This window comes from Glycine soja, chromosome 3 (genome assembly GCF_004193775.1).
Source record: "Glycine soja cultivar W05 chromosome 3, ASM419377v2, whole genome shotgun sequence".
NCBI classification, from domain to species: Eukaryota; Viridiplantae; Streptophyta; class Magnoliopsida; order Fabales; family Fabaceae; genus Glycine; species Glycine soja.
In genome coordinates this window covers 30,766,518-30,794,305 of record NC_041004.1, presented here as the reverse complement: position 1 = coordinate 30,794,305, position 27,788 = coordinate 30,766,518, and the positions used below count along the sequence as shown (strand labels likewise).

The 27,788-nt window shown below is 37.5% G+C and overlaps 3 protein-coding genes and 1 long non-coding RNA gene across 6 annotated transcripts; all 4 read right to left on the bottom strand.

Moving 5' to 3' along the window:
- Positions 1-539: 539 nt before the first annotated feature.
- On the bottom strand, positions 540-2,847 carry LOC114405120 (microtubule-associated protein 70-1-like). The gene is made up of 8 exons (XM_028367781.1): positions 2,830-2,847; positions 2,357-2,422; positions 2,084-2,254; positions 1,754-1,924; positions 1,476-1,631; positions 1,220-1,366; positions 726-820; positions 540-621 (listed from the first exon to the last, which is right to left on the bottom strand). The coding sequence occupies exons 1-8, from the start codon at positions 2,845-2,847 to the stop codon at positions 540-542; spliced, it is 906 nt and encodes a 301-aa protein (XP_028223582.1).
- On the bottom strand, positions 2,181-5,679 carry LOC114406430 (protein qua-1-like). Of its 2 annotated transcripts, XM_028369130.1 has the most exons (3): positions 3,536-5,679; positions 2,357-2,415; positions 2,181-2,254 (listed from the first exon to the last, which is right to left on the bottom strand). In XM_028369130.1, exon 1 carries the CDS (start codon positions 5,372-5,374, stop codon positions 3,596-3,598), a length of 1,779 nt encoding a protein of 592 aa, XP_028224931.1. In that variant the 5' UTR covers positions 5,375-5,679; the 3' UTR covers positions 2,181-2,254; positions 2,357-2,415; positions 3,536-3,595. The 2 variants fall into 2 exon arrangements, with proteins under 2 accessions (XP_028224931.1, XP_028224930.1); XM_028369129.1 differs by lacking the exon at positions 2,181-2,254 and having other exon boundaries at positions 2,357-2,422.
- A 3,782-nt stretch (positions 5,680-9,461) lies between these two features.
- LOC114405119 (aspartic proteinase-like) lies at positions 9,462-11,701 on the bottom strand. The gene is made up of 6 exons (XM_028367780.1): positions 11,683-11,701; positions 10,938-11,032; positions 10,758-10,840; positions 10,403-10,571; positions 9,735-9,848; positions 9,462-9,545 (listed from the first exon to the last, which is right to left on the bottom strand). The coding sequence occupies exons 1-6, from the start codon at positions 11,699-11,701 to the stop codon at positions 9,462-9,464; spliced, it is 564 nt and encodes a 187-aa protein (XP_028223581.1).
- A 10,169-nt stretch (positions 11,702-21,870) lies between these two features.
- LOC114406429 lies at positions 21,871-25,687 on the bottom strand. 2 transcript variants are annotated; one of them, XR_003665419.1, is made up of 9 exons: positions 25,390-25,687; positions 25,080-25,292; positions 23,882-24,985; positions 23,530-23,783; positions 23,273-23,440; positions 23,092-23,195; positions 22,922-22,994; positions 22,741-22,836; positions 21,871-22,643 (listed from the first exon to the last, which is right to left on the bottom strand). It is a non-coding gene; the product is annotated as an uncharacterized LOC114406429 (long non-coding RNA). The 2 variants fall into 2 exon arrangements; XR_003665420.1 differs by lacking the exon at positions 23,092-23,195.
- Positions 25,688-27,788: the final 2,101 nt, after the last annotated feature.

Here is a 27,788-nt window from a genome sequence, read left to right as displayed (position 1 = left end):
TACTGAAATATCCATAGATCTCATATCACACACATATAATGGAATTCAAATTTTCCATTAAAAGACCTCCTGACCATGCCATGCAGCCTTGTCAATTACTTAAAAATCCAGGAAAATACTAGCTTTTAATACATTGATATATGGATTAACAACATCCCAAAAGTAAATATTCTCAATACCAGTATACCACTGAATTTAGAGGCACAAGCAGAATCCAATGCAGCTGTTCCATGGGAATGACACAAACAGAGGTTCAACTGCCGCAATCACTTACTATATTATGCAATATCGTGTCTCTCTAACCTAAATAACTGTCCTTTTTTTTTCTAGTGCTCTGCATAAAAGAGAATGTGCAAAAACTAAAAAAAAAAAAAGGAATGGGTTCAGATCACACTTCCCTCACTCATGAACAGGTAGGTAGAAGCAGTTTGTTTATACACCTAGGAGTAGAAAGAGTACTTGCGCTAAAACTTTCCAACATCCTATTCACTCTGACCAAATTTACTGACAACCGAAACAACTTGAGAACAAAAAAGCATTCAGGGTATGCGCTGAGGCTGAGTATTATCTATGTTGGAAAATAAGATAGCGGCCTCAGTGAAAAGTAAATGATACTGAGCTCTGAAATCATAATTAACAACATAAAAAGTAAACAGCAGATAACTTCATAGTATGTGCAAACAAAATTAAAAGGTGGGATGCGACTGCATTAACAAGACATGAACCTGATTGTCAGATCAAGTCCTACTGAAGTTCCAACTACCAAATACACATTTTCTCTATTATCAATTTTACATATGATTTCTGTTTTATGGAATGACTGAATAAACACTGAATATCAACCATATTAAGATGAACATCTTATATACAGATCCCCAAATGTCACCCCTAATAACACCAAACATTTTAAGTCTCTACAACAGCTATGCTCAAAAACTGATTCAGAAGAAGCCCCTGTTCATCAATTCGGCTTGATTAGATTCTACCATACAATTACAAATACCACATTAATTTCTCAGAATTATATGTAGTCTGCAAGCCTCTTCACCAATCCAGAACAAAATTTATTTCATAAAATTCAATGATGCATAATTGTTGTTAGTTACTTTTTTAGTGAAAACATCAATCAACAGGAGTATTTTGTGAACATCTGCTGCAAGAAACATCCAAGTAACTTGCAAAAGACAAAGCAAAAGCAATTTCTGAGCTGTTCACATGCCTGAAAAAAATTTCTTTCTTCTAGCCACTGCTTCACTGGCATCACTTTATCATTAGCATCTTTCCACTCATTTGCAACTACAGTCGCAACCCTGTTTGCAGTAACTTTGGCACGAGCTACTTCCCGCTCCAAAATCTTCCTTTCCTCCTATGTCAACTTTGATCGTTAGAACTTATAAGCAGCCAAGAGCATCTGCAACAGACTCAAAACAACAACCAGTATATATGATGATTATCCAAAGAATGTTAATATTTACATTCATCTCTTGCACTTTACGCTGGTAATCACGGACAGCATTAGCAGCAGCCCCACCAGCCAAGACAGCCTCTTCAAGCTCACGAACAGTTTGAGTTAGTTTTTCAACTTCAGCAACCTTTTGCCGAAGGATTTTGTCCAAGATTTTGTTCTCCTCCTAACATAAGAGTGTAACATGCTTCATTAAATTTTGCATTCCACAAATTGAGTATGTAAAATATGTGCCTTACTAGCAAGTATAAGCACAAATAATTTTATTCTAAAAAAAGAATCACAAACCTGGCATATTTCAATCTGTTTCATTAACTCTTGATTTTTGTTTTGCAGATCATCAACCAAGGATGCTTTTGCCAAAGCAATCTGAACAGTTCTCTCAGCCTCAAGAAGAGCAGCCTCCTTCGATTTGGTTAGCCGATCCAGTGCTCTGTTGTCATCCTGCAGCTTTGCCACCTAAACAAATATAGCAGCAAGGATAAATAATATATACCCCTTTGGTCTTGATTCTGATCATGGAATGAGACATCCATGGGACATTGAATAACTGAATAAACTACCATCCGGTCCCAGCTAAAAGCCAATTCAATGCATGACATAGCCATCAAAATGTACCTCCATCCTAGCAAGCTTGAGTTCTGCCTCCAGGGATGCAATAATAGCTTCAATAGGAGGCATTTCATCGTCTTTCTGTGCAGCATGAACCCTTCGAAGTGTGGCTTCTGCAGCAAATTGTGCAGCCAGTGCTGCCCTTTTCTCCTCATTGATTTTTTTTATTTCAAGGTTCTGTCAAACATATAAGTAATAAGTGGCACTGGAATAACGGTTATTGTGAGAAGCGAAGAAAAAATTCAATGAGGAAATATCTTGTGTAACTGCTAGTACTACCTTGCTTTCCAGAAGAGCTTCAGCTGCTTTTAGCTTTTCATCCACCTTGATCAGCTCATCTGTTAGCTGAGATGATTAAACAAATGAAAACACAGGTGTCACAATATTGAAATTTGAAATTTTTAACTATCAAAATCTTCATTACACACAGAATTCACATAGCAAAAACCTCTGAACATTTATACTTCAATTCAAAGAATTACTAAAAGCATGAAGTTCTAGAGAGATGACAATATTCTGAAGTGAATGTTTACGGTAGAGCATTGTTTTGCTTTGTCAAAGATAACAAGGAAAACAGAATGTGGCAGCTCATTGCTTCAATGGAATACTTGTTCATTCCACATAATACCAAGGTTCCTTGTGAAGAAAAATACAACTAGAAAAATATTAAAGCAAATATCAATGTCAGGACCTTGTAACAAAACAGTCAAGGACAAACAAATAATACAAAATTGTCACACAACTAATAATACAGTTTCCTCATATATCATCTCAGTTTTCGGAGATTTTTTTTATCAGCAAAAATATGTATATATTATATATAATAATAAAATCAATACAAGTGGTACAGTTGTATATACATTCTAGAGTCATGATGTGCGGAGCTATGGTGTCCTAATACAAGCTTTAGTGCAGGTATTAGGCAGCCATAGATCTGTATCTAAACTAGGATCCCAACCACAAAAATATATAATCTAATCCCCCCCTGAACACAGAACTCAGCCCTGATGTTGCTGGACCAAGAGTGGAAAGGAATGTCAAAAAACTTTTTTAAATTTGAAAACATTATGATTTCAAACACAACACTTAAAATAGAAATCACCTCAAAAGTGCATCCTACATTTTATGATATACTTGTCATCAAAAATATAATTCCTATCGGCTCTAGTTAATTACAACAAGACCTATACATAAAAATTAAAAATGCATCAGCTAAGCTCAAAAAAATAAATAATAAGCAAAAGCCTTTGACTTGAAAATCAATGTTTTCTTTTGAGATTCAATAGTAATATATACAACATATACTTTTACAAAATGATATTTGACTAGTCCTAGCCAAGCCCAATTTCAATTTGCCACATTATGCAGATCAGACATAAAATTAAGCTGACTAGGAAAGGGCAACCAAAATGACATGCACCCTTGAGACAAATCATCATTCATCTTCCTCGTGCAAACCTTTTGCCAATAGCAAAACTTGTTGATCTGCTAGAATGGCTAGGCTAAGACTCCATGGTTCTACCAACTTGTAGAATCAGGTTGCTCACGCTTCTTCCTGAACCCATAACTCCCATCTTGTTGCAAATCCATGTCATAAACTTCAGAATTTGCATCTCTACCTCTTGGTGAGGCATACTCTGAAGTCCTATTAGTATACTTTCCTCGACTTCTGCCTCCAATGGAATTACCCCCTCTCTGTTTCCTGACAGAACTAGCTCCCCCTGAATACAACCCATTAGACCCATCAACATTCTTTGACATAAACCTCCTTCCATTCTCCTTACTCCTCAATCCGCCATCACCAGACCCATCAACATCCTTGGATAAAACCCTCCTTCCACTCCCACTATTCCTCAATCTGCCATCAAAACTTGCTCCATACCTTCCAGAGCTTGAAGAATGGGGCAAACTTTCTCCACCATCAGCCCCGTCAACACCCTGCACAACATACTTACTTCCATTCTCATTCCTTCTCATTCTTCCATCAAAATTCAATCCATTCCTCCTCCCATAATGCACACGAGAAGATCGCCCTCCATCACTAGACCTACCATCATCATCAGACAAAATCCTCCTTCCATTCTCATTCCCATTCCTTCTCAATCTACCATTGCCATCCGCTCCATTCCTCCCATAATTCAAACGAGAAGATTGCCCTCCATCACCAGATGACATTAACCTTCTCCCTCTCCCATTCCTTCTCAATCCACCATCACCATCACCATCCACTCCATTCCTCCCATAACTCAAATGAGAAGACCGCTTTCCATCGCTACTATCCTCATCAGACAAAACCCTCCTCCCATTCCCATTCCTCCTCAATCTACCATCACCATCCATTCCATCCCCGCCATAATTCAAAGGAGAAGACTGTTCTCCACCGCTAGACCGATCAACATTATTGGACAAAAACCTTCTCCCATTCCCATTCTTCCTCATTCTGCCATCACCATCCGCTCCATTCCTCCCATAATTCGTTCGAGAAGATTGCCCTTGCCCTCGCCCTCGATTGCTAGACCTACCAACATCATCAGACAAAAACCTCCCCCCATTCTCATTCCTTCTCAATCCACCATCACTCCCATAACTCACATCAGAAGATGAACATTCTCCATCATCATCATCTTCCAATTCAAGCCTATCAACATCCTCCAATCCACTCAAACCCCCATCACCCAATTCCCTCAAACCTCCACCAAAATCATTTCCCTTCAACAAACCCATCTCCCCATCTCCATCAGCATCCTTCACCAATCCATACCCATCAACCCTCCTATAAGGCTTCACACTATGCACAACCCCTTTGGGGAAAAACCTAGCAGAGGGCAGCTCATCAGGGCTCTCAAACAGCACCGGCCCATCCCTCTCACTCCACAAGTCAAACCCGCCTGGCCTCTGGAACCTGTCAGCAAGCACCTTCACCTGCTCATCCGCCCCAATTGAGAACAAGTTCGGCGCCGACGCCGACGCCTCTCTCTCGACAACCTCCCACGGCCGCTCCAGCTCCGACACCGCCGCCTTGAGCTCCGCCCGCTTCCGCATCTCGTATATCTGCCGCTCCCGGCAGAGGCGCGCCTTCATAAGCTGCTTGGCCTTCTTCGCCTGCATGCGCTTCCACACCCACTTCGACACGCCTCCGGGGTACGTGCGGGGACCCCCGCCCATGCGGATTATTGTGCTCGCACGTGCGGGAGGGTTGGGGAGGAAATGGAGGGGTTTGATGGGGTTGTGGAGAAATGGGCTTTGGGAGAATGAGAGATGGTTATGGTGATGAGGGAGTGGGAGTAACAGGTTCATTTTTTGGGGGGTTTGGTTTGAAATGCCTCACTTCTTTTTTTGTCTGAAGAGAGGGACAAGATTGAACAGAACGTGATGTGTGGAAGTGGAAGTGTTGGTTCAAGTGCAGTGGAGAAGAAAATGGACGAAGAAAGAAGGAATTACGAAACTTTGGAGTGTTGAAAAAGAAGGAACGAATTAGGAAGGAGTTTTTGGAGTCAACTGAGAGGAGAAGGGCAAGTCCCTAATCTTCATCCATTCGTTTTTTCACGTGTTGTGTTGTTCGCTGCTTGACTGAGCTGAGGTCAGGTGATATATGGCTTATGTTATTGCTAAGCCATATCGTTACATTTCAATGCCAATCAATATACTAATAGGGTTAAGGTGTTTTTATATTTGTAATATATTTTTTTAGTATTAAGAAAAATTATTTTATTATAATATTTTTAAACTTTTATTTTTAGTATTTGTGATCAAAGACACATGTAGTTCATCGCCAATGAAAATTTGTTCAAGTCCTGACTTAGGTTTATGAGTTTTATTTTTATATGGTGCTCAACTTTTTCATTTTTATTCGATGTGAGACTTCACCTCACACTTGTATTCCAATAATCTGTCTCTCCGGTATGAGTCTCTTCTACATAGTAGTCTTCCCCTTGAACGGAAACCATTTTCAATCCACTGATGGTTGCATTCCAACAATCTTCCCCTCAAATGTGAGTCTCTTCTACATGGTAGTCTCCACCTCGAGCAGAAACCATTTTCAGCAAAATGAAAGGAAACTTCTGAGTTAGGATACCAAGAGTTATGGAAGTAGGTCGAGAATGAGCAGAATGCTGATTTGTTGATCAAATTTGTTATAGCAGAATGCACCAATGTCACTGGACTTAAAATAAACTTGGCACTGAATGTTTAAGTAATGATCATGAATGTTATCCAATACTTGATAGGAGTGAGCAAATCCAAGAACACGATACAAAATCGAGCTCAATAATGAAGAATGAAGCCAAGGAGCATTAGGTCACGTAGAAGAAGAGGAAGAATAAGGTGGTGGAGGAGGAAGAGAAGGAATCGAATATGTCATAACAAGACCTTCCAAGCTCTAATACATTGTTAATATTCAAAGAGAAACTAAAAGATGAAGTGTTTTTTTTTTATTTCATTTCACTCTATGATGTTAGGATTACACACGTGTATTTATAGAGGAACTTGTGATAGCCCTATACCATTATAACTAACTAACTGAGAGCCAATTTAGAACTGCTCTCTTACATTTTGAGCTAACTAACTAAGGGTTACATAGTATACTTACACAACTTAAATGAACATTCATCGTAGACCAAAATTAATTTGATAAGTGCACATTAATTTAACATTGTTGGATGACTTTAAGTTGGATGATCAGATAAGAAGCCTCACATGTTAACAAGGCAGTACACTGGTACACAATACTTCATTAGAATTTGTTGGCACCAAAATTGTTTTCCCACATAAGCATGGCAATCAACGTTGAACGACTAATAGATAGTCAATGGTAGAATGACTATTTTAGTCGTTGGGAGAAAAGGTATAACTATTTTATGGAGCGTGGGGATACTGTTTGCACACAAGATAATTGTGTAGAAGGTTAAGATCATGTAATACATAATTTCCCCAAAAATTGGGATAGTAGTTAGTGGTGTATCAAGAATGGGTAATGGCATGTAACCATTTTTTGTCTTATAAATAGGAAAAAATACAATGTAATGAGGTCTATGACCATAATCAATCAAACTTATCTTATTATACCAAAATTTTATATTTCCTTTACTGTTTTCAATGTTCTTAGTGCTTTCATTTACTATGTGCTTTACATTATCTGTTTAGAACTCTTCTTTGATGCAATTTCACATAGGAGTAGTGTATCATAGAAAACTTCGATTGAAAACTACTAGAAAACTATTTGGAGAATACCAGGAACCTAATCAAAGAATAAAATCTCTTTCTTGAGTCTATCATGTAAATGGGAATCAATTGGTGTTAGGCGACACAATGACTAATTAGATTTCACATTAACATAATTTTGACACGTCGTATGGAACCCCAATTACATCACTAAGGTTTCCTTCATTTCCACCAAATCATCCTTAACGTATGCAATTGAGATCGGGAGAGATAACTCTAAAGACAAAAATAACAAGGGATTGAATTGTGATTTATAAAATTTTCACAAACCTTTTTGCAAGCACAATTTATCATCTATCTAATAGATTTTGAAGAAAAGCTTAACAAGAAAAAGTAGACAATGGTCTTAAAATGTTACTATTTTATATATACAAAAAACCTTTATAAAAACAAAATGATTTAAACTTCACAGTTCAAGGTTAGATTACATATAAAAGTGAGAAGAAAACACAAAAAATTATATTAGTTTGTCTCAACTATCAAGACCATGTCCAATTCTTGATAATCCACCTAATTTTACTATCTTTCACAAAGATACAAGTATTATTTTTACAATCTACTTCTAGCTTCACCCAAGTAGCTTTGCACTAGCCTATCTAAGCTAATTCTCAATACCAAGTCACCTTTGACTCTTACAAATTAGTATATTTGTTTAAGGTTTAGATAATGGTTAATTCTCTTCTTCACGATTAGGTAATCCATAATTTTTGGAAAATTTGCAATGTAAGATTTATGATACAATGACTACTAATATTTTCTTGGAATTTATTAAGGTACGCACATTTATTTTTAGTATAAGTGTTTTCATAAGCTATAACTTGAAATTGTCTTAATATATGCTAATAATATAGTTTATTAACACACTTATATTAAAAAAAATAAGTATGTACATATTAGCAAGCTATAAACAAAAATAGACTCATGTGTTAAGGTAGGGAGCCTTAGTTCCCTTGATTTTTTTCCTATCACATAGTTAATTGACTATTGTTAGTTATTTTATGTTTTGTGCTAGATTATAAGTTGTTTCATCACTGTCAAAAAATGGAAGCTAAGATAAGATCCATTTACAAGTTTCGATGTTGTCATCTCTCTCCATCATTAATTGTTTAGTTGTTTTTTATGTTTAATCAAATCATAAGATTTATCTCTAATGTGAGTACTATATTTTATCAAATTTTAATTTATTAAATAATCAATTTCCATCCAATTTTTACTAATAGTAATTTTTTTAAGAAATATTATTTAAATTTTATATTTGATTAAACTTTAATAATTATACAATAAGTTTTTCCCCTATTTTTTTTACTAAAATATAAAATTATTTGCAATTTTTTAAAAGAAATCTTGTCTAAAATATTGTATTTTTTAATCAAACTTAAATTATTACTCAATCAAATTTTCTTTTTCTTGGACTTTTTTAAACTTTAATTGTGATTCTCTCTTATGATCATTAATTTAATTATAATTGAAGACATAAAATAAAATAAAGTAAACCCTATTTTTCTCACACTTCCTATATCTACAATTGCTACAAAACGATCTTTCTCAATTATGAATTAATATAAAGATGAATTTTTAATTGAATGTTTGTTAGTATGCATTGAAATGAAATTTAATATATATTAAATTATATATTTTTGTGACATATAGTTCCATGTTTTGATTATGAATATTTTGTATAAAAATGATATATATATATATATATATATATATATATATATATATATATAGTTGGTCCATGAATTATACATAACATTCACGGCTAAAAAAAATGATTTTTTACGACGGTCCAAAACAACATACAAAGACAGTTGTCGATCGTCGTAAAAGTTAACGTCGTTAAAAGTTAACATTTTCAACGACGGGTAAGAACACACTGTCTTAGAAAACAACAAGTTTTCTAAGATAGTGTCTATATAAGCACCGTCTTTGAAAGTTTACTTTCTAAGACGATGCTTACGTAGGTACCGTCCTTGAAATAAAGATTATTTTTAATTATTGATATTTTTTTGAAAGAATATTAAAATTTATTTAAAAAATAAAGATTGAAATGATAGATTAAATAAAAATAAGAGGTTGAGAAATTAAAAATTCCTAACACATTTTCATAGAAAAAAAAGTTATCAAATTTTTTATATTAAAAAGTAGCTCCTAAATTAAATAATCATTTTAAAGAAAAATTAAGAGTACCAATTAAAACTTTGACAGCCTCCAAGATATTATCCCTAATGGCAGACACAGAGAGAACCTGAAAAAACAAAAAAAAAAGACTATATATTATGCTAGAAATCAAATGTCCTTAAGTTTATAATGCAATCATATATTTGATATACAGACCCAAGGTAAGTAGGTAACCTAAGATGAAGACATATTGGGTTGATTAATAATGATTCTTCATTCTCATTATGGAAAAGATATGAAAATTAATAATAAATACCTCATTTATCAGCTTATCCAATATGGTTTTTCCATATTGACACACCACCGCCTTGCATTCTTGGCTCATAACACCAACTGCTTCAATTGCATGATTGATTTGAGCAATGGCATCCTTAAATATACAACGGTTTAAAGTTGAATCAGTTTTATCTCATTACACACCAGTGGCTGATGTATATATCTAGCAACTGATGTATTGATCAGAAATAGTCAAATAGATCAATGAGATAACTATAGATTCCAATAAATTACTATTGGCTCTCTAAATGAGATAAAACACACTTGATTTTGTTTGACACATTAAAAGGAATTTCTTTTCATACTGTTTGGCCAGCTAACAAAGAGGTTCCAGAATCAACAATTGTCGAGCACTTGGCAACACATAATCCCGAAAAATGTATACATCTTGTATGATTTATCAATAACTAAGGCTAAACCAGTAATTAACAATGAATAGTTTCCATTCTCAAGAATGAAAAACCATTCAACAATATTATTAACTAGGTATGTTCATAGATCATGGATACCAGTTGTTTTACCATTAATTAGTACATCTACTATTTCGATCTGTAATCGAAAGGGAAAATAGTTACAGAGAAAAAATAAAAACATTGAGTCGTATAGCATGTTGAAAAATATTATTACTAAAGTTGCATTATGCGTTACTTGCCAATAGCCTTTCTGAGTAACTGGAACATATGTGTGCTCACCCTTGTAATGATCTGAATCAATTCCACCAAATACAATCTCACCGCTTTTTTCCTCATTAGTATTACGATTTAACCAGAATGAAAATATTGGTTGTGCGAGAACATGTTGATTAAGCATGTTATACCTATGATAACCATCAATAACACAAACAAAGCAATTTTTTCAATTTAGAGAGAAATAGAGAACAACTTATAATGAATCCATTAGGTGATAGTTGAAAATTTCATTTGTATATTTCAAACTTTGCTTATTCTCAATTGCATGACAGTAAGCATCTGTTAACTTACTAGATTAGAGCAACATTCCTAACACTTGAAATCCTATCCCCAAAATGCCATCAAATTTGGCTCCCAAAAATGTGATGCTAGGCTCTCTAATTGCCTCAATAAAATCCTAAAGTCAAGTCCCAAGTAAACTAAATAAAGACAGACTCATGAAACATTTACTATATTGAAGAATAATATAGAAGCGTGTATTGAACAACATTTACTTGGTCATAAACAACCAAATCTCTAACCTTCACATGGTCCAGGGTAAAGAAACCTGAAATATGCTCAGTTCCATAATGGATTTTAGCTGATGACCCTGCATAAAAATATTTTTAACTTGTGTCATCAGAATTTTCATAGCCACCAAAAGGTCTGGCCTCTGTCAATGTTGCTCCTTCTGAATCAGTATTTCTTTTGAGCATTTTCCTTTGATTAAAGTTTTTCTTTTTTAATCCAACTTCCCTAGCGGAGAAGGGCCAAAATAATAATAGTCCCTTCAACATGGAGATGAACACTTGCCCCTGGTCAAATGAGCCAGAGTTAGAACGGGTAAATCATCCACAGAGGTGGAACTCTATACCAGTGAGTTCTAGAAATGCATTTGGGATTTGTCCATTCATATGGTTATCTTTTAATGACCTAAAAGGTGGCAACATATTCTCATTCAAAATGAAGAAACATAATATGGAAAAATATAACAACTTAGTATTGAGATGAGGCAATGCTATAAACTCACAAGTCTGACAATTGAGTTAACAAGGATAAGGCATCTGGAATGATTCCATTTAACTGATTTGATGATAGTGACCTGAACTTATCAAAAGAAAACAGAAACTTGCATAAGGATATAGATACAAATTGGTGATGAACTGATGATATAGATACAAGTTATAATTATGTTTGCTTGTAATTGGTGATGAACTGATGATAAAGAATACAATTGTAGAATCTAACTTGGAAAATCACCTTCCCTATGCAAGTCCATTTATTATTAGTGTACCTAATAAATTACATGAGGACTCAATAATAAAATTCAAAGTGAAATGGAAACCATAAAGAGAAATAAGAGTTGACAACAAATCATGCGGAACATGTAACTCAAAACAAATCTAAACTACAAGCTTTACATGCATAAGATGAATATTAACTTTTGGAAGCCTTTCTCTGAAGCAAGCACCCCATCTTGGCTGCAGGACACTCAATCTAGACACATTAGAATAGCTTGCCTTGTTGTTGGGTTCCACTCCTCATCATTGTACAAAATTCATCATAGTTGATTCTACCATTATGAGAAATCACAAAATTGAGTGTCAACTATGGATGGAACTAGAATACAAAATTGTAGCAAGCCAAAAGAAAAATAGGCTTACATTAGTAGAATATAAGGTGTCGTTATTATGCATGATTCCCTTAATATGATTCTCTTTGTAATGTAATTATTCTAAACTACGTATGTATCAGTGGCCAATGACAAAACTGCCAAAGAAAACACATCTTTTTAAAAAAATATAAGTGATGGAAGCTTGCTTGTGGGGCTTCTATGGAGGCTGGATCTTTGAGCTTCAATGAGGTCTTTTAATGGTGATTTTCCACCATGGAGATGCAACGGAAGACAAAGGAGAAGAGGTGAGAGGAGGCGCCATCCACTAGGGAATAAGCCATGGAAGAAGGAGCTTCACCACCAAGATGGGCCTTGGATAAGAAGCTTGGAAGGATGCTTCAATGGAGGAAAAGAAAGAGGGAGAGAAAGAGAGAGGGAGGAGCACGAAATTGAAGGAATAAAAGAGGGAGAGAAGTGGAACTTTGAAGTGTGTCTCACAAGACTCTCATTCATCAAAGTTACAACAAGTGTTACACATGCTTCTATTTATAGACTAGGTAGCTTCCTTGAGAAGCTTTCTTGAGAAAACTTCCTTGAGAAGCTTCTTTTAGAAAACTTCCTTGAGAAGCTAGAGCTTAGCTACACACACCCCTCTCATAACTAACCTCACCTCCTTGAGAAGCTTCCTTAAGAAGATTCCTAAAGAAGTTAGAGCTTAGCTACACATACCTCTCTAATAGCTAAGCTCACCTCCTTGAGATGAGAAGCTAGAGCTTAGCTACACACCCCCTATAATAGCTAAACTCACCCCCATGATAAAATACATGAAAATACAAAAAAAATCCCTACTACAAAGACTACTCAAAATGCCTTGAAATACAAGGCTAAAACCCTATACTACTAGAATGGCCAAAATACAAGGCCCAAATGAAGGAAAAAACTATTCTAATATTTACAAAGATAAGCGGGCTCATACTTAGCCCATGGGCTCGAAATCTACCCTAAGGCTCATGAGAACCCTAGGGCCTTCCCTTGGATCTCTGGCCCAATCTACTTGGAGTCTTCTATCCAATGCCCTTGCGGGGTAGGATTACATCATTCCCTCCACCTTGGAAAGGATTTGACCTCAAATCTTGAGGTTCTTCATACTCTGGGCATCAAAACACAGACACACTGTTACTGGCTTCCTTGTGTTTACTAATATTTCTTTTTCTATCAAATACAGAATGTCCTGTAACTAAACAGCTGACATGTTTAAAGGATGCATAATAGAAGAAACAATATATTTATGAAAATATTGTTTCTGAAAAGTCCCTAGTCTTAGCAACTAACATGTTCAAATGCAACATTGGTTGTTGTTGTCACACCTATACAATAATCTATACAGATGGAAAGAACTTGGCACGTATAAGTTATTAAGCCCTAAATTCAGTTTCTATATGCAACATTATTAGTAGTAACTATAACAACTAGCCTTGTTACGTGTTGCATAGAAGTGAAGGGGAAAGAGTGAAAATATTCATTCATAGAATTAACAAGCTTGTAAGAACGGGGGAATCCTTAGGGGAGAATCCATGTTTCTGTTCGTGTTCATTCAATAAATAAAATCATTCTTTGGGTTGCAAACAAAACTGGAATATATCTAAGCCCCTATAGTGATCTATCTTCTCAACCTCACCCAAGTACACACATAAAATGATCAAATGGGAAAGAAAGTCAAACTATCAAACACCATACCGGCAAAGTTTAATAAGTTTCAATGAGGAGAAAACACAATAAAAGTCGCCCACCTAGAACCTGAACAGCAATAATGTGTTTCTTTGGATCCTTTATAAGCATTTTGCCAACAAGGTCCTTAGCACTGTTTGATATGCTTGGTCATGGAATACTTTCAAAATCAATATGACCTTGCAATATGGCATCAAATATTCCCTTTTCCGTCTCTACAACACATATTTTATAAGAAATTAGTCAACTGTAAAACAGGGGGAAGCTAACCTCTAATACAAGGAAATTATCCTATTATCAACATATCAAAGTTAGAGTTTACCTGCCCAAAATGGAGGTACACCACTAAGTAAGATATATAATATAACTCCCGCACTCCATATATTTGCTTCCTTCCCATGGCTACGATGTAGAACTTCTGGAGCAACATAGTAAGCACTGCCAACTATATCTCAATACACCTTTCCTGTGAAGTAAAAAAATTTAGTATATTTTACACAAGTGAGAATGTGTAAAATAAGTAAGCGAGGTTTATCAATCTTCAATTTCATAAACTTAATTCACTTTAAATTAACAGTAGATAAACCTTTCTAACAAACCATCACTTTACAATTTCCATCTCCATACTTGCAGAAAATTTAATTCATAAATCAGGGCACAGATTGAGTGGCAAAGATGTCCATCTAGTGAAATGTGATAAATTGCATGCATACATATGGTGAAAAAGAAAAAGGACATAAACCTTTAAAAAATTAGTTGGCAGAAGTTTATTCAAATCAAGATCTTGAGACAAAAACAATTCCATGAAACAAATTAAAAGCTTCTAAAACTTTGCAAGTCTTAACAATCAAGCCACTGATGTCAAGCATTGGCAATGCACTATTAGAACTTATTAGAAAAATTATTTTCAATCTTACATGACTTTTGCGTCCAATTCCCTACAAAAAAGAAAAAGTTCTGGATGGAAATTGTACAAAATTTTCCTCAAAAACATTAGAAGTTTATTCACAAGTATGCTACAGTTCACATACTTATCTTTCAGGAATCCACACAACAATTAAAAATTGATAGCAAAAGGCCAACAAATGGATAACAAAATTCACCTTCTTCAATGAAGACTGACAAGCCAAAATCTATGGCCTTGAGAAGTCCCTTATCATCCTTACTAGATAGCAAGAAATTCTCTGGCTTGAGATCCCATGAATGACACCCATAAAATGGCAGGTGTTAACAAGCTTAACAACCTGGCTACATATTGAAGCAGTAGCCCTTTCACTGTAGTGGCCCTTGGCAATAATCCTGTCAAAAAGTTCACCACCAGCACACAGCTCCATAACCACATGAACTGATTGGTTATCCTAAAAAGCACCTAAAATTAAGGTTGCTTCATGAAGTTTATTAAACTTTTGAACATACTTCAAGGGTAAGTGTGGCTGTGAGTAGACATGGCAATGAGGTAGGGCAGGAACGGGTATTGTCTCCCCAATCCCCGACTCCGACTCCCCAACATCTCCCCATACCCGTACCCGATTAAGGTTGATAGTGACCTTGTTTAACTGCCGGTAGTCTACACACATCCTCATACTGCCATCCTTCTTTTTAACCAACAAGACCGGCGCTCCCCACGGTGAGGCGCTTGGACGAACAAATTGTTTGCTCAAAAGATCCTGCACTTGTGCCTTCACCTCTGCTAGTTCCACCGGAGACATTCTATAAGGCGCAATCGACACTGGATTCGCCCCAGGCACCAAGTCAATAATGAATTCCACTTCTCTCTCAGGTGGCAATTCACAAATATCATCAGGAAAAACTTCCGAAAATTCTGCCACTACCGGTATACTACTAACTTCAGGGCCCTCTTCCACATACATAGAGAACAACACCATGTAAGTTCGAACATCCTCCGTTCCTTCGTTGGCTGCATCCCCTTTCAAAGATTCACTTGGAACTACATCTCCACCTACACTAGCATCTTCTCCTTACAGTCTAGAAAGATATGGTTAGTAGATAACCAATCCATCCCCAAGATCACATCTAGGTGAGCTAAAGGTAGGCAAATCAAGTCCGCCATAAAAGATCGACCCTCAACAATCATGGGACACTTCGAACACACCCGAGAGGTGGTTACAGGCTCGCTTGTCGGAGTAGACACCACCATATCATATGGTAACTCCATCGCACATAACCCCAACCTCTCTACACATGCATGAGATATGAAAGAATGTGTGGCACCTGAATCATAAAGTACATCTAGTAGTTTATCAGCAATCAAACACTTACCCCGTATCAAATCGTCGGAGGCAGCCGCTTCTGAACCACTCATAGCAAACACCCGAGAGGGTACTTTTGGTCTTCCACCACTAATGTTGTTGTTGCTAACATTACCGCTCCTTGTGGAATTAGTGGGTCCACGATTGACGGTGTTAGAATTGGCCGTCACTGTTGGTCTCCTTGTCACCCTACATTCCCGAGCATAATGGCCCACCTTGCCACAAACATAGCAACGGCTCTCCTGTGTCTGCTGAAGCTGTGGGCAATTCCTCTTAAGATGCGGTCCTCCACACTGAAAGCATTGTACCCCAGTTCCCCTTGACTAGCTGATGTTGGAGGTAGCCATAGGTTGTTTCCCCTTGTTGCTAGCATACGACTTCATCCTCTTATTACTATTCCCCCTAAAAGGATGGTTTCTCTGAGGTCCTCCAACACCTCTAGCTTGCCTCTCCTTCATCTTGTCCTCAAAAATCCTGCACTTTGTCACCAACTGATTAAAATCCGTAATCTGCATATAACTAACCGCCTGTTGGATCTCCAACCGAAGCCCATTCTCAAACTGAGCACATAAATCTTCCTCATTCCGAGCATCTTGGTATTGAGGCCAATACTGCAGAAGCTCATTAAACTTAGCCGTGTACTCCCCAACAGACATGTTTCCTTGCTTCAAATCCAGAAATTCCCTCGCCTTCCGCTTCCTGAGATCTCGCGGGAAGTAATTCTCCAGGAATTTGTCCTTGAAGGCATTCCAAGGAATTACGCCTCCAGGTGCAACAAATGAAGGCTTCACGAACTTCCACCAATTCTCGGCCTCTCCTTGGAGCATAAATGTCGCATAAAGAACCTTATGCTCCTCAAGGCAACACATCGCCTCGAAAATCTTTTCCGTCTCAGCTAACCATAACCTAGCACCTTCCGGATCATAGTCTCCACTGAACTTTGGCGGGTGGTTCTTACGGAAAGCCATGAGTCCCCGATACTCTGCCGGCTCCACATCACGTTCCTGCACTAGAGTTTCCAGCACAGCGGTGATGCGGTCAAGGACATCACGGTTCTGATCCCTACCACGTCCTGCCATACCTATCGTGTAGGGAAACTATTAGCACCCAAGAAATCCTAATGAGAGAGTGTACCACACCGGCTATGACAGTTATAACAACACCTTTCTCCTTATACATACTTATACACACAACAACCCTATGAATCAGTCACACATCCATGCTCAAGACAAGAAAGCAGAAATACACACAATGTGTGACTTAACGTCACTCCCCGAAACCTACTCCCAAGTTTCAGAGATACACAACATTCACACAGCAAGACCATAACAGGTTCACTAGAATCCAACTTTTGCTCTGATACCACCATTTGTGGCATCCCTAAATTAATGACTGGTTTAATAGTAATAATTTAAATAACAAAAACCATGGTAAATTTTTTTTTCTTCTTTTTCCTTTTCATATCTTTCTCTTTTCACCATAACTAGGTTTAGAAGGAAAATCCTCACTACAGAGTCCTGAATGGCCAGTTCACAACTCTATTCGGAGTCATTTCTTTCTTACCACTCATAATCTCTAAACTATTTTGCTGTTTCAAAAGGAAGAATGTACCAGCCATTACTTTAGGTCGTCACATGAAAATAAAAGAATAAAATACGGTCAGTAAACTCTTTTACAAATAAAGTTGCAAATGCTTTCTTTTCGAGTAACAAGATTGATCATAAATACATTCATCATTTAAGGCTGTTCAAAATATGGGAGTTTTACAAAATACAGTGTCAACCAGAGCAAAGGTGTCCATATTGGTGGCTTCAGCCACATGTATACAATAATCAAATTCCTATACATCAAGTCTACCCATACAAAACAAAAGAGTAAACCTAACAGTCAGTCCTAGATACACCCACCCTAAAAAAATATACAAAACGAATCCAAAAAGTTGTCCACTAGGACGAAGAGCCTCCGCTGATCGCCATTTCCCCCGGGCCACTATCCTCCGTAGAGTCTGCCTCAAATGCCGACATGACTTCCTCGGGAGAATCCACCTCAAGAAGTGGATCCTCATCACCCTCTAGAAAGTCAAGGGCATCCACAGCAAGCTCAGGAGGTAGCTCCTCCAGATCCTCCTCGGGGTCTTCCTCGGATGACGTTACCTCGATCACTTGGACGGGCTCCACTAGACGATATGGTGTAGGCGTGGGTAGTATCCACTCCACCGTGCGCTGAAGCGTCCGTGCAGGTTCATCTGGATGCACCAAAGAAGTAGCCGTGAATCGAATGGTGCCCCGAAATCGGCACCTCGTGTTGCCTTCGAGGGTCTCCCAAGCTCCCTCTAGGCACTCCATCTCTACTCGATCACGGATTAGCTGCGCCGCCATCACGATCTACAAGAAAGAAGAGAAAGGGGTAGACTCTTTCACAAGAATCTAACTGCACTGCACACCATTTGTCTCATAACCACTACATGCAAGTAAAAGGGGTATTTTAAGGCTTTCCATCTCTGGTAATCGATTACACAGCCTTGGTAATCGATTACCAGAGGCTAAACTTGAATTACACAGCCTCAGGACATGAAATATGCAATAATGCACTGTGTAATCAATTACACATGCCTGGTAATCGATTACCAGTGACCCATTCCTCTGTGTAATCGATTACACAGGCTGGTAATCAATTACCAGAGGCTTCCACCATCTCCCAGTTCCCTTTTTAAGCCTGGTAATCGATTACACCCCTTGGTAATCGATTACCAGAGGCTTCCCTAGCTTCCTGACCTCGTTTTCAAGCCTGGTAATCGATTACACCCCGTGGTAATCGATTACCAGAGACCATCTTAGCCTCCTGTCTTCAATTTTAAGCCTTGTAATCGATTACCCACCCTTGGTAATCGATTACCAGAGGCCACAATCCACATATTACACAAAATTCACAGCTGGCCAGCCACCACAAGCCTCCTTGCTTTGTGGTCTTTGTTCCTTTTATCTGTTGACTGCCAGGAGCTCGCCTGCTTAGGTACATCACAGGTTCTCACTGACCGACTATGCCCGGGTTGGGTCGGGATTGGTCAAGCTTGGTTTTGGGCAATAGCACCCCACCTGACGTCCCCAAGGTCTCCTGACCCCCGCGACATATCTCCAGGTACCACTCTGTGGTCAACAATAAAAGCAGGAAGTTTCACCCTTCAACACTTCCTCATCTCAAGCTTGTAGGATTATGGGGTACCCATCACATGTGGTACTAGGTGGCGGTCGGGCGATGGTGCACAACAAGTTTTCCACATCCACAATGCGCGCATAAACCCACCATCCCCTGTTGCCCACCTCCAACTGAGCTCACGTACTCCCACGTAGCCCATATCCTCGTTTCTCTCAACACCGGGTCCCCATCAATCCTCCCAAGCTTCCACAACATCCAAGCAAAACAACATTCAAACAGCACAAGCTATCACAGCCAAGCAAAACAGAGCAAAGGCAGAAAACTCTGCTCAAACACCAACCAAAATCACAGCTTTTCTCACTCAAAGACCCCAGTAACAATTCCTTCGATCCAATTCGTTAACCGTTGGATCGACTCCAAAATTTTACTGGAAGTCTATAGTGCATAAGCCTACATTGTGACCGTTGGGATCTACTAGCAAACATCCAGAACTCATTCTGCACTAGACTTTCCACAGCCAACCACACACAAGCATTTTCTGCACCAAGCTAACATCCTGCTGCACCTATTTGACAGCAAAATTCTGCATAAGTGCAGATTTCGAAAATCACACTTCCCCTCATCCAATCTTTCTCAAATCAAATCCTACAAGTCTCAAATCATGTATCAAACATGTCTAAACCAAAGCCAAGCTTTAAACCACAACAACACAAAATCTAGGTGTCCAAAACTCCTCATTTTAATGGATTTTCAAGGTTTGAAAAGTGAAATTGAGAATGGGGTTAATTTGGAGCAAACTCTCACCTCACACAAGTCTATAACATCAATCTAAACTTGCTCAAACTGGATTTACACCTAAATTTCCACCGAATCAAAATTTGACTCTTCAACACCCAATTTTTGCCCTAGAAATGGCTCTTGGTTCACTTTGGTCATTTGTTTTTCCCTCTAGCACAGCCTAACCTTTCTCACATGTTCTAAATGACATTTCAAGCTAGTATTAACTCACTTTAACCTCCATTTACCACAGAATTCAGACTTAGCCTTCCAACTCTCAAAGTCTCACTCTTTTTCCACTCATAACACCACATTCTCACTTCCTAACCCTAGGTTAACTCTACCCTTCATCTCTAACAGTTTCCATAGGCAATTTCAGCATATAAACATCATCACAAAACCCTAAAACAGAATGGGTATGTCTAGCTCATCCAAACATGGCAATTTCAACAAGCCTTCAACAAGTTCCTTCACAAATAATCATCACACAGCAGAAAACTGATAAAACCACCCATCATATCTCCCAAAACCCCATACCCACGAAATTTAAGAGAGAAAGAAGTCCACCCAAACCTGAATTTTCGAAGTCTCACTCGTAGCCACGCACTTCACGACCCCGAAAATGCCCTCCTTTCGCGATTTGGAGCAGAAATTAGTACCAAAGGTTGGAGCTTTGTTGGGGTTTCAATGGAGAATGAGGGAGGAGAAAATGGCAACGTGAGGGAGAGAGAGAGCTGTCTGAAAAAGTGTGGGGGCTGAGTGAAGAGAGAGAAAAGCTTTGTGGTTTTTAAATAAAAAGGGTTTTCCTCTTTTTTTATTATTTTATTCAAGCTCCGCCACATGTCCCTATTTGATTGGAGCAAAAAGGGCCCACTTTCTCTTTTTGACTGTGACCCATACTCAGTCACAAAAGTGAGAAAAAATCTGACCTTTGAAACGCTAAAATCCTGCCTCGGTTTGCGTGCCGTTTCTCTGATTCCAGTTTCTCGCGTTTCTCTGCGTCCGTCGGGGCCAGTTTTCGAAAGCAAACAATATATATATCAAAACGCTCAGAATAAAACCCCGAGCGTGGTTCAGAGGTTGGTTTCGTTAAATTTTAAGTTACACGCAAAACGATGATTTTTAACTAATTAATTAGGAATTAACCCATAACCTCCCAGTTATGGATTTCTCTCCCTTAATTAGTCCAGCCCGCATATCTTGCCCCCACTATTCCTATTTCTACCAAGAACATATCTATACATATACACGGAACAATACTTATATATATATATATATAATCATTCAAAATACATCGTTTCCGTAAACTCCGGGTAGAAATTTCCAGGATGTTACACCCGTGCCGTACTAAATTCAAATTAGAAAAATATTTTTTGGTAAAGAAAATATTAAAAATTTGATTTTAGAAAAAATAAATTGATTGTTAAACATTTATTTTTAACTACTTATATATCAATAAATTTATTATAGCGCATGTGTCTACAAAAATCGTTAAGAAAGGAATATTAAATTATATAAAAATTCTAAAATAAAATTAACTAGTAATAAAAATTTCAGGCCTTTTGATTAAATTATGCAAAAAATCTATAGATTTCGAATGTAGTAATCTCATACTCACACCCGTACCCGATTTTGGTTATCGGGGAAAACCTGAACCCAAACCCATACCCGATCAACTCGGGTATTACCTGTCAAAGTCAGAACATATTCAAACGGGTACCCACGGGTACGGGTTTTCTTGCCATTTCTAGTTGTGAGGTATAGGTTATATGGAAATGGTGATGTGGAAGACATTATGATGATGTCATAGACTTCGAATGCAGACTTTAAACCAAACTACTGGTATAAAATCAAATTCCATTGATTCCCCCAAACTGCTGGCAGACCATATGGCCTATTCCAATCTGGTCATTGATAGATAAAAGCAAAAACAAATTATAAGATACAATACAAATAAAAGCTTGTCAACATATAAGATTATAAGATCAAAGAATATTAACAATCAATAATACACCGTCCATTGGGTCAACATTACGTATCTTAATATCGGTGACTACGAGATTTGTAGTTATGAAAGGCTTGTTGGAAATTGTTGCCTCATGCTCCACATCACCTGATGTAACCAATGCCTGTGTACACATTGTAGACTCGAGTACTAATGAAGAAACACATTTAGGCACCAACAATGAAAAATTCAAAACAAAAGCAAAAATGATTATTAGTTACCTTTTTAAGGGGCCTTACACTTTACAACATTACACTTGCCCATGATGACTCCACACCTCATAATGAATATTCTAAAGTTTTTGAATCATTAGCAGTTTTGAAATCCACACCTTTGCAAAGACCTGCAAAAATGGGCAGCTTGGTTGCACAACAAACACATATCCTACCCACGCAAATACCGAATGCAAATACAATGCATTGTCTCAATGTTTGAGTGCATACCAAAATGAAATGAACAAATATCTATTTTCCCCGCAAATAATAGTCATTACAGCAGTAAAATTGTTTCTAAAACTTAAACAAATACATGAAAAACACCAAAGTGGTTGTTGGCATGTCATCTAAAGCTTTCTACATTCGATGCTTCTAACTCTTAAAAAGCATGCTGCCCATTTTTTCTGTAATGTTGTCATGGTCTCGATGTCTAGTGGCGTGCCATCACCAAACCACTACACATTATAAAAAACAAGTAATTAGAGATTTTATAGTAAAAAAGGAATAAAAAATTAAGATTTCCTGTCAACCTTTTGGGGATAGAAAATTTACCATGGTCCAATCAGTCTTCAACTCCCCTCTGATTATGTTCCACATCCAATGCATGACATAATAGCCACACTCATAGCCTCCGCTTTGAACGTGACTCTACATTGAACGGGATAATTCATTTAGCGATTCAGATATTTAATAACATTATCATTTGCAAACATTGTTTAATTGTATGACTAACCTTCACTTCAATCCACTAGGGTGTACTTTGATCAATTTTCCCGTCACAAGTGGTCTTTAATGTCTTAAATGCACTGCATGGAAAGATTAAAATCGTAAGCTAATGTGGACAACACTATTTAAGTACCCATGTTTAAAATACATTGAATGACTTAAAATATGTTACTTAACTTGTTAATTGCAGCTTTTATTTGAACAACTGGCTTTTTACGCAATGAACAAAACCACACAACAATATTGTTTGTAGGACACAAAACAACCAGCTGCCAATGGGCCTTGCAATTGACACAACAGTGATGCATGAATAACACAAACATCCTTTACAGGGATACCATAAATATATTTTACTTACTAATTCAAATAAGCTCCTAGATACACCTCTCAATGAGATTCCTTAAGCCATTTCTTGATGTAATCTTGACATTAGCCACATCTATCCTTTGCATTGAGTATTGACTGCGGCTCAAGGAATCCATACACCGATCCATGACCCAAGCTATTGCTCCATTCATCCATATACCTATTTTGAACATTTCAAAAATTCAGTTAACATCATGTATATAGCGCACCAATATGGATTTAATAGTCAACGACATTAATTTTACTTACATGGTCCACAACTGTAGTATAGCTATGTTCCAACATTGTACGTCTGATATTATTTTGTTGACATAAACACATGTTACGAACAAGGATGCATCTACATTTGGAATTCCAAATTTACTAACATCCCACACCAACTGAACAGTCTTCTCATAAATGTCAACCAGGCTCTTTATCAACTCACCCAAGGGGTCATCTACAGCAACATCATTCACTGGTTGAACATCTTCAGTCACTTTATTTGGAGCAATGGCTGAAACCTATATCATTAAGGAAACCAATAATTAAGCTAATGTTAGTAAGTAATTTTTATAAATGTACGTATGTATACATTTGGAAAATAGAAAAACTAAAATACCTCATTTGATACCAGTTTTACAAGGAGTGTTGGCCATGCAATGAATGTGTCAAGGGCCTACCTAACATACTTAATTTCTGATGTCGACAATGGGACTTCAGCGTCACCGTTAATAACTTTATCAACACTAACCCTTACGACATCATCTGCATAAGCCACACTGTGTATGGTAGGGGCTCTGTCATATATTTTTCCCAAGGCCACCAACTTTGTAGCATCTTGACGATGGACTTACAACCCCATAGTCAGTATCACATAAGCAACATGTTCTTCCCCAGATGGGTTGACAGCAGTTTCAACATTGCTCCCCTTTGTTCTCACTCGTGCACCTAACACATGTATATCTCCCTTAATAGGTGTTGAGAACTGTGATCCCCTTTGCGACAACTCAATTATGATTTGTTCCTTCAACTCTTGTTTCAATATCTATAGACTTCATTTGTTTTCTTCTTTAAATTCATTCCTCCATTCTTCCTTAAGGCTTCCTATGATTTCAACCAACTGTTGTTGGCTGATGGATGTGGATGAGCTACTAGAGGCACGTGATGTCCTTCCATAGTATTGACTTATTGTGACCCCAAAGGCTATTGCATGAACAGGACCTCCATGATCCAGTCGCCCAATGGCAATGTTAAGTATGTCGTCATGACCATGTGGGACAAACGTACCCTATGTCGTCTGTTCTTCCAATGAGTCATTCATGAAGCACAAAATAAACACACAACAAATTTAGGTATAATTGTTGATTAAATAACAAGTAATACTAATTATATGTAAAACACAAACAAACAATTAATCCAAAATTCAAATAATTGTAATAAAAATTGAACAACCAACTCACAATTTTATCAAATATTTCTTGTGCCGCCTGAGATGTCATCTGCCCATATCGCTTTGTGCGTGCCAACTTCCACTTAACATGTCTTTCAATGGGAGATAGGGGGTCTTCAAGGTGTGGTGTATTCTCAGTCATCATTGCTTCATGTTGTCTTTTCTTCATTTTCTCGTCCAATATCTTCTTTTCAAGCAAATCATACCCCCCACGAGAAAGTAAATGGGGGCAGTCATTGTAGTTTTGGATCTCCTGCATCTTCTTCTTGATTCCTTGTCATCTAGCAAATATTATTCGAATCAAACAAATTAACTTGCCTTTATAATGACAAATACACACTAAAAATCAAACTCATGAACATCTAACCTGCCAGTTAGGGGTTTTGCGGCTTACGGCAAATTCCTCCCAAGTTTATGTATCTAGGCCATATTTTACCGAAGGATCATGTTTATTTTGTCCCTCAAAGTTAGCATAGACATATTTAGTGGTCAGGGTTGATTTAAATTGCCTCCATCTAGTGGCCATGGTGGACATCACCTTTTTCTTTGCATTCGCCGCTTCTAGGATCTCAAATTTCGCCTACATTACAAATTGTTTTGTTTTAGTTGCATAATTTCAAAGCATTCAATTTTTGTACGAGATAAATAAAATACTACTCAATGATAATGTGACTTACCAAAATGTCATCTCATACTAGGTCCTTTAGCGAGTCTGGTACATCTTTCTAGTTGTTATGTAGAATTGGAATTTTTTCTCTAGCTATGACCCCTAAACAGCTGTGGAATTTCTCTTTATGTGGGCTCGATCCTTGACCAGTTGTGGCATCGATGTTTACAGTTGGTCTTGGCTGATGCAAGGCTCGTAAAGTCTACCTCCTTAGCTGTTTGGATTGTCTAGTATTCCTAGACATACCCTCTAACTAAACATCTGACTGCGGAGGGGATGGTGGTGGTGTTCCCATGACCCTGTGAAAATAAAACAAATATGTTATAAACAACGACGTACAAATTTTATGTACTTACATAAATGGAAATATGAACATTAATAAATTACAAAACACAAAAGGAATAAGGTTTTTACATGTCCTTCCTAAGAATTAGTTACGTATCAATGTTCTCCCATTGTCCTTCATCATGATCATTACAATTTACGTGTACATCATCAATGTAGTGTGACTCATTGATATTAGGCATTCTTGTCAAAAAAGGTGGTGTCTCACAAATGTCAAGCGTTGAACCATCATGTGCATCATTTAAACCACTCAGTCTTCCTTGTAGAATCACTGAATATCTTGAATCGCAAGGATCTTCGACGTAAAACACTTGTCTTGCTTGTTGGGCCATAATGAAAGGTTCGTCCATGTAAGCCATCTTATTGAGGTCTATTAAGGTAAATCCCAATTCATCTTGGTGGACACCGGTATTGGTATTGACCCACTTACACTTAAACACAGGCACTCTAAATTCAGTATAGTCAAGCTCCCAGATTTGTTCAATCACTCCAAAGTAAGGCATGGATGCTCGAATGGGATTGTTGTCTGATGCACTACAAAAGTGATTGGAATCAGCATCAACAGTCACACCACTGTTTTGCATCAAGCTTTTGTCATCTTGGGACTCGGTGTTGAAGGAATAATTATTTATATCATACCTTTTCCAAGTCGGTACATTTAGATTTGGCCCAACAGCTAACAATCGTAATGTTTTGGAAGCATCGTCATCAACAAATATTGTGCTCTTGCAAAACCCTCATCATGTTCATTTTTGGGTTCATTGATGTGACCTTTTTTTTGTAAGCATCAATGTATGGAATGATCTCTGCTATATATTTAATATATATAGATGCGCTTGTGAGATCTCACGACGAGTCATTGTGACAACATTGTATCCTCGTGTACCCTTACCCCCCAGTGTCCTACCATGACGAGTTTCAGGAAGCCCGACAGATTTACCACCTTCAATGTACTAGGAGCAAAACTCGATACATTCTTCAGCAACATACCTTTCAACAATTGAAGCTTCTGGTCGGTGTTGATTCTTGGTATACCCCTTTAACACCTTCATGTACCGCTCGACTGGATGTATCCACTATAAAAAAAATAGGACCACACAACCGGATCTCCGTCACTAGATGAACAATTAAGTGAACCATTATGTCAAAAATGATGAAGGAAAGTACATCTCCATTTGACAAAGGACAATGGCAGCCTCATTCTCCAATTCATCCAATCTTCCAAGGTCATTGACTTTGTTATAGATAGCATTAAAAACAAAGCATAGATGAGTTATGGCAACCCGAACTTTCTCACGCAAGATTCCCCGAATTAATACATGACAATCATGAGATTTCAAGCCAACCAATTTCAAATCATTAATGGATACAAGGCTCTTGATATTTGAAGAGTATCCTTGTGGGACTTTGAAATTCCGCAGACAATGACAAAAACTCCTCTTCTCGTTTGTTAACATTGTGTGACATGCCGGGGATAGATACGTTCGCGGACCTTGTGATATTGGATGCAACTGCTCTCGCATAGCCATCTCAACCAAGTCTTGACAACACTTCAAACCATCCTTTGTCTTGCCTTTAATGTTAAGAAGGGTGTCAATTAAACTATCACAAACATTTTTCTCCACATGCATCACGTCTATACAATGTCTAACATCAAGGTCAGACCAGTAAGGAAGATCAAAGAATATGAACCTTTTCTTCCATATGTTTGTCTCAGTTGCAGATTTTTTTTGTATCTTCCCAAAGATAGTTATGATGTCCTTCACATGATCATAAACTTCTTTGCCATTTAATGGTTTGGGCACAGTTTCATTTTCTGGAGATCCATTAAAAGCTTTCTTCAATCATCGATATGGATGATAATGTTTGAGAAATCTTCGATGCCTTGTGTATATTGTTTTCTTTCCATGTTTTAGTTGGAAGAAGCTCATATTTTTCTCACATATAGGACATGCGTGATGGCCTTTGACACTATAGACACTTAAATTTCCATATGTTGGATAGTCATTAATGGTACAAAAAACCATTGCACGCAGCCTTAAGGTCTCCCGCAGATTCCCATCC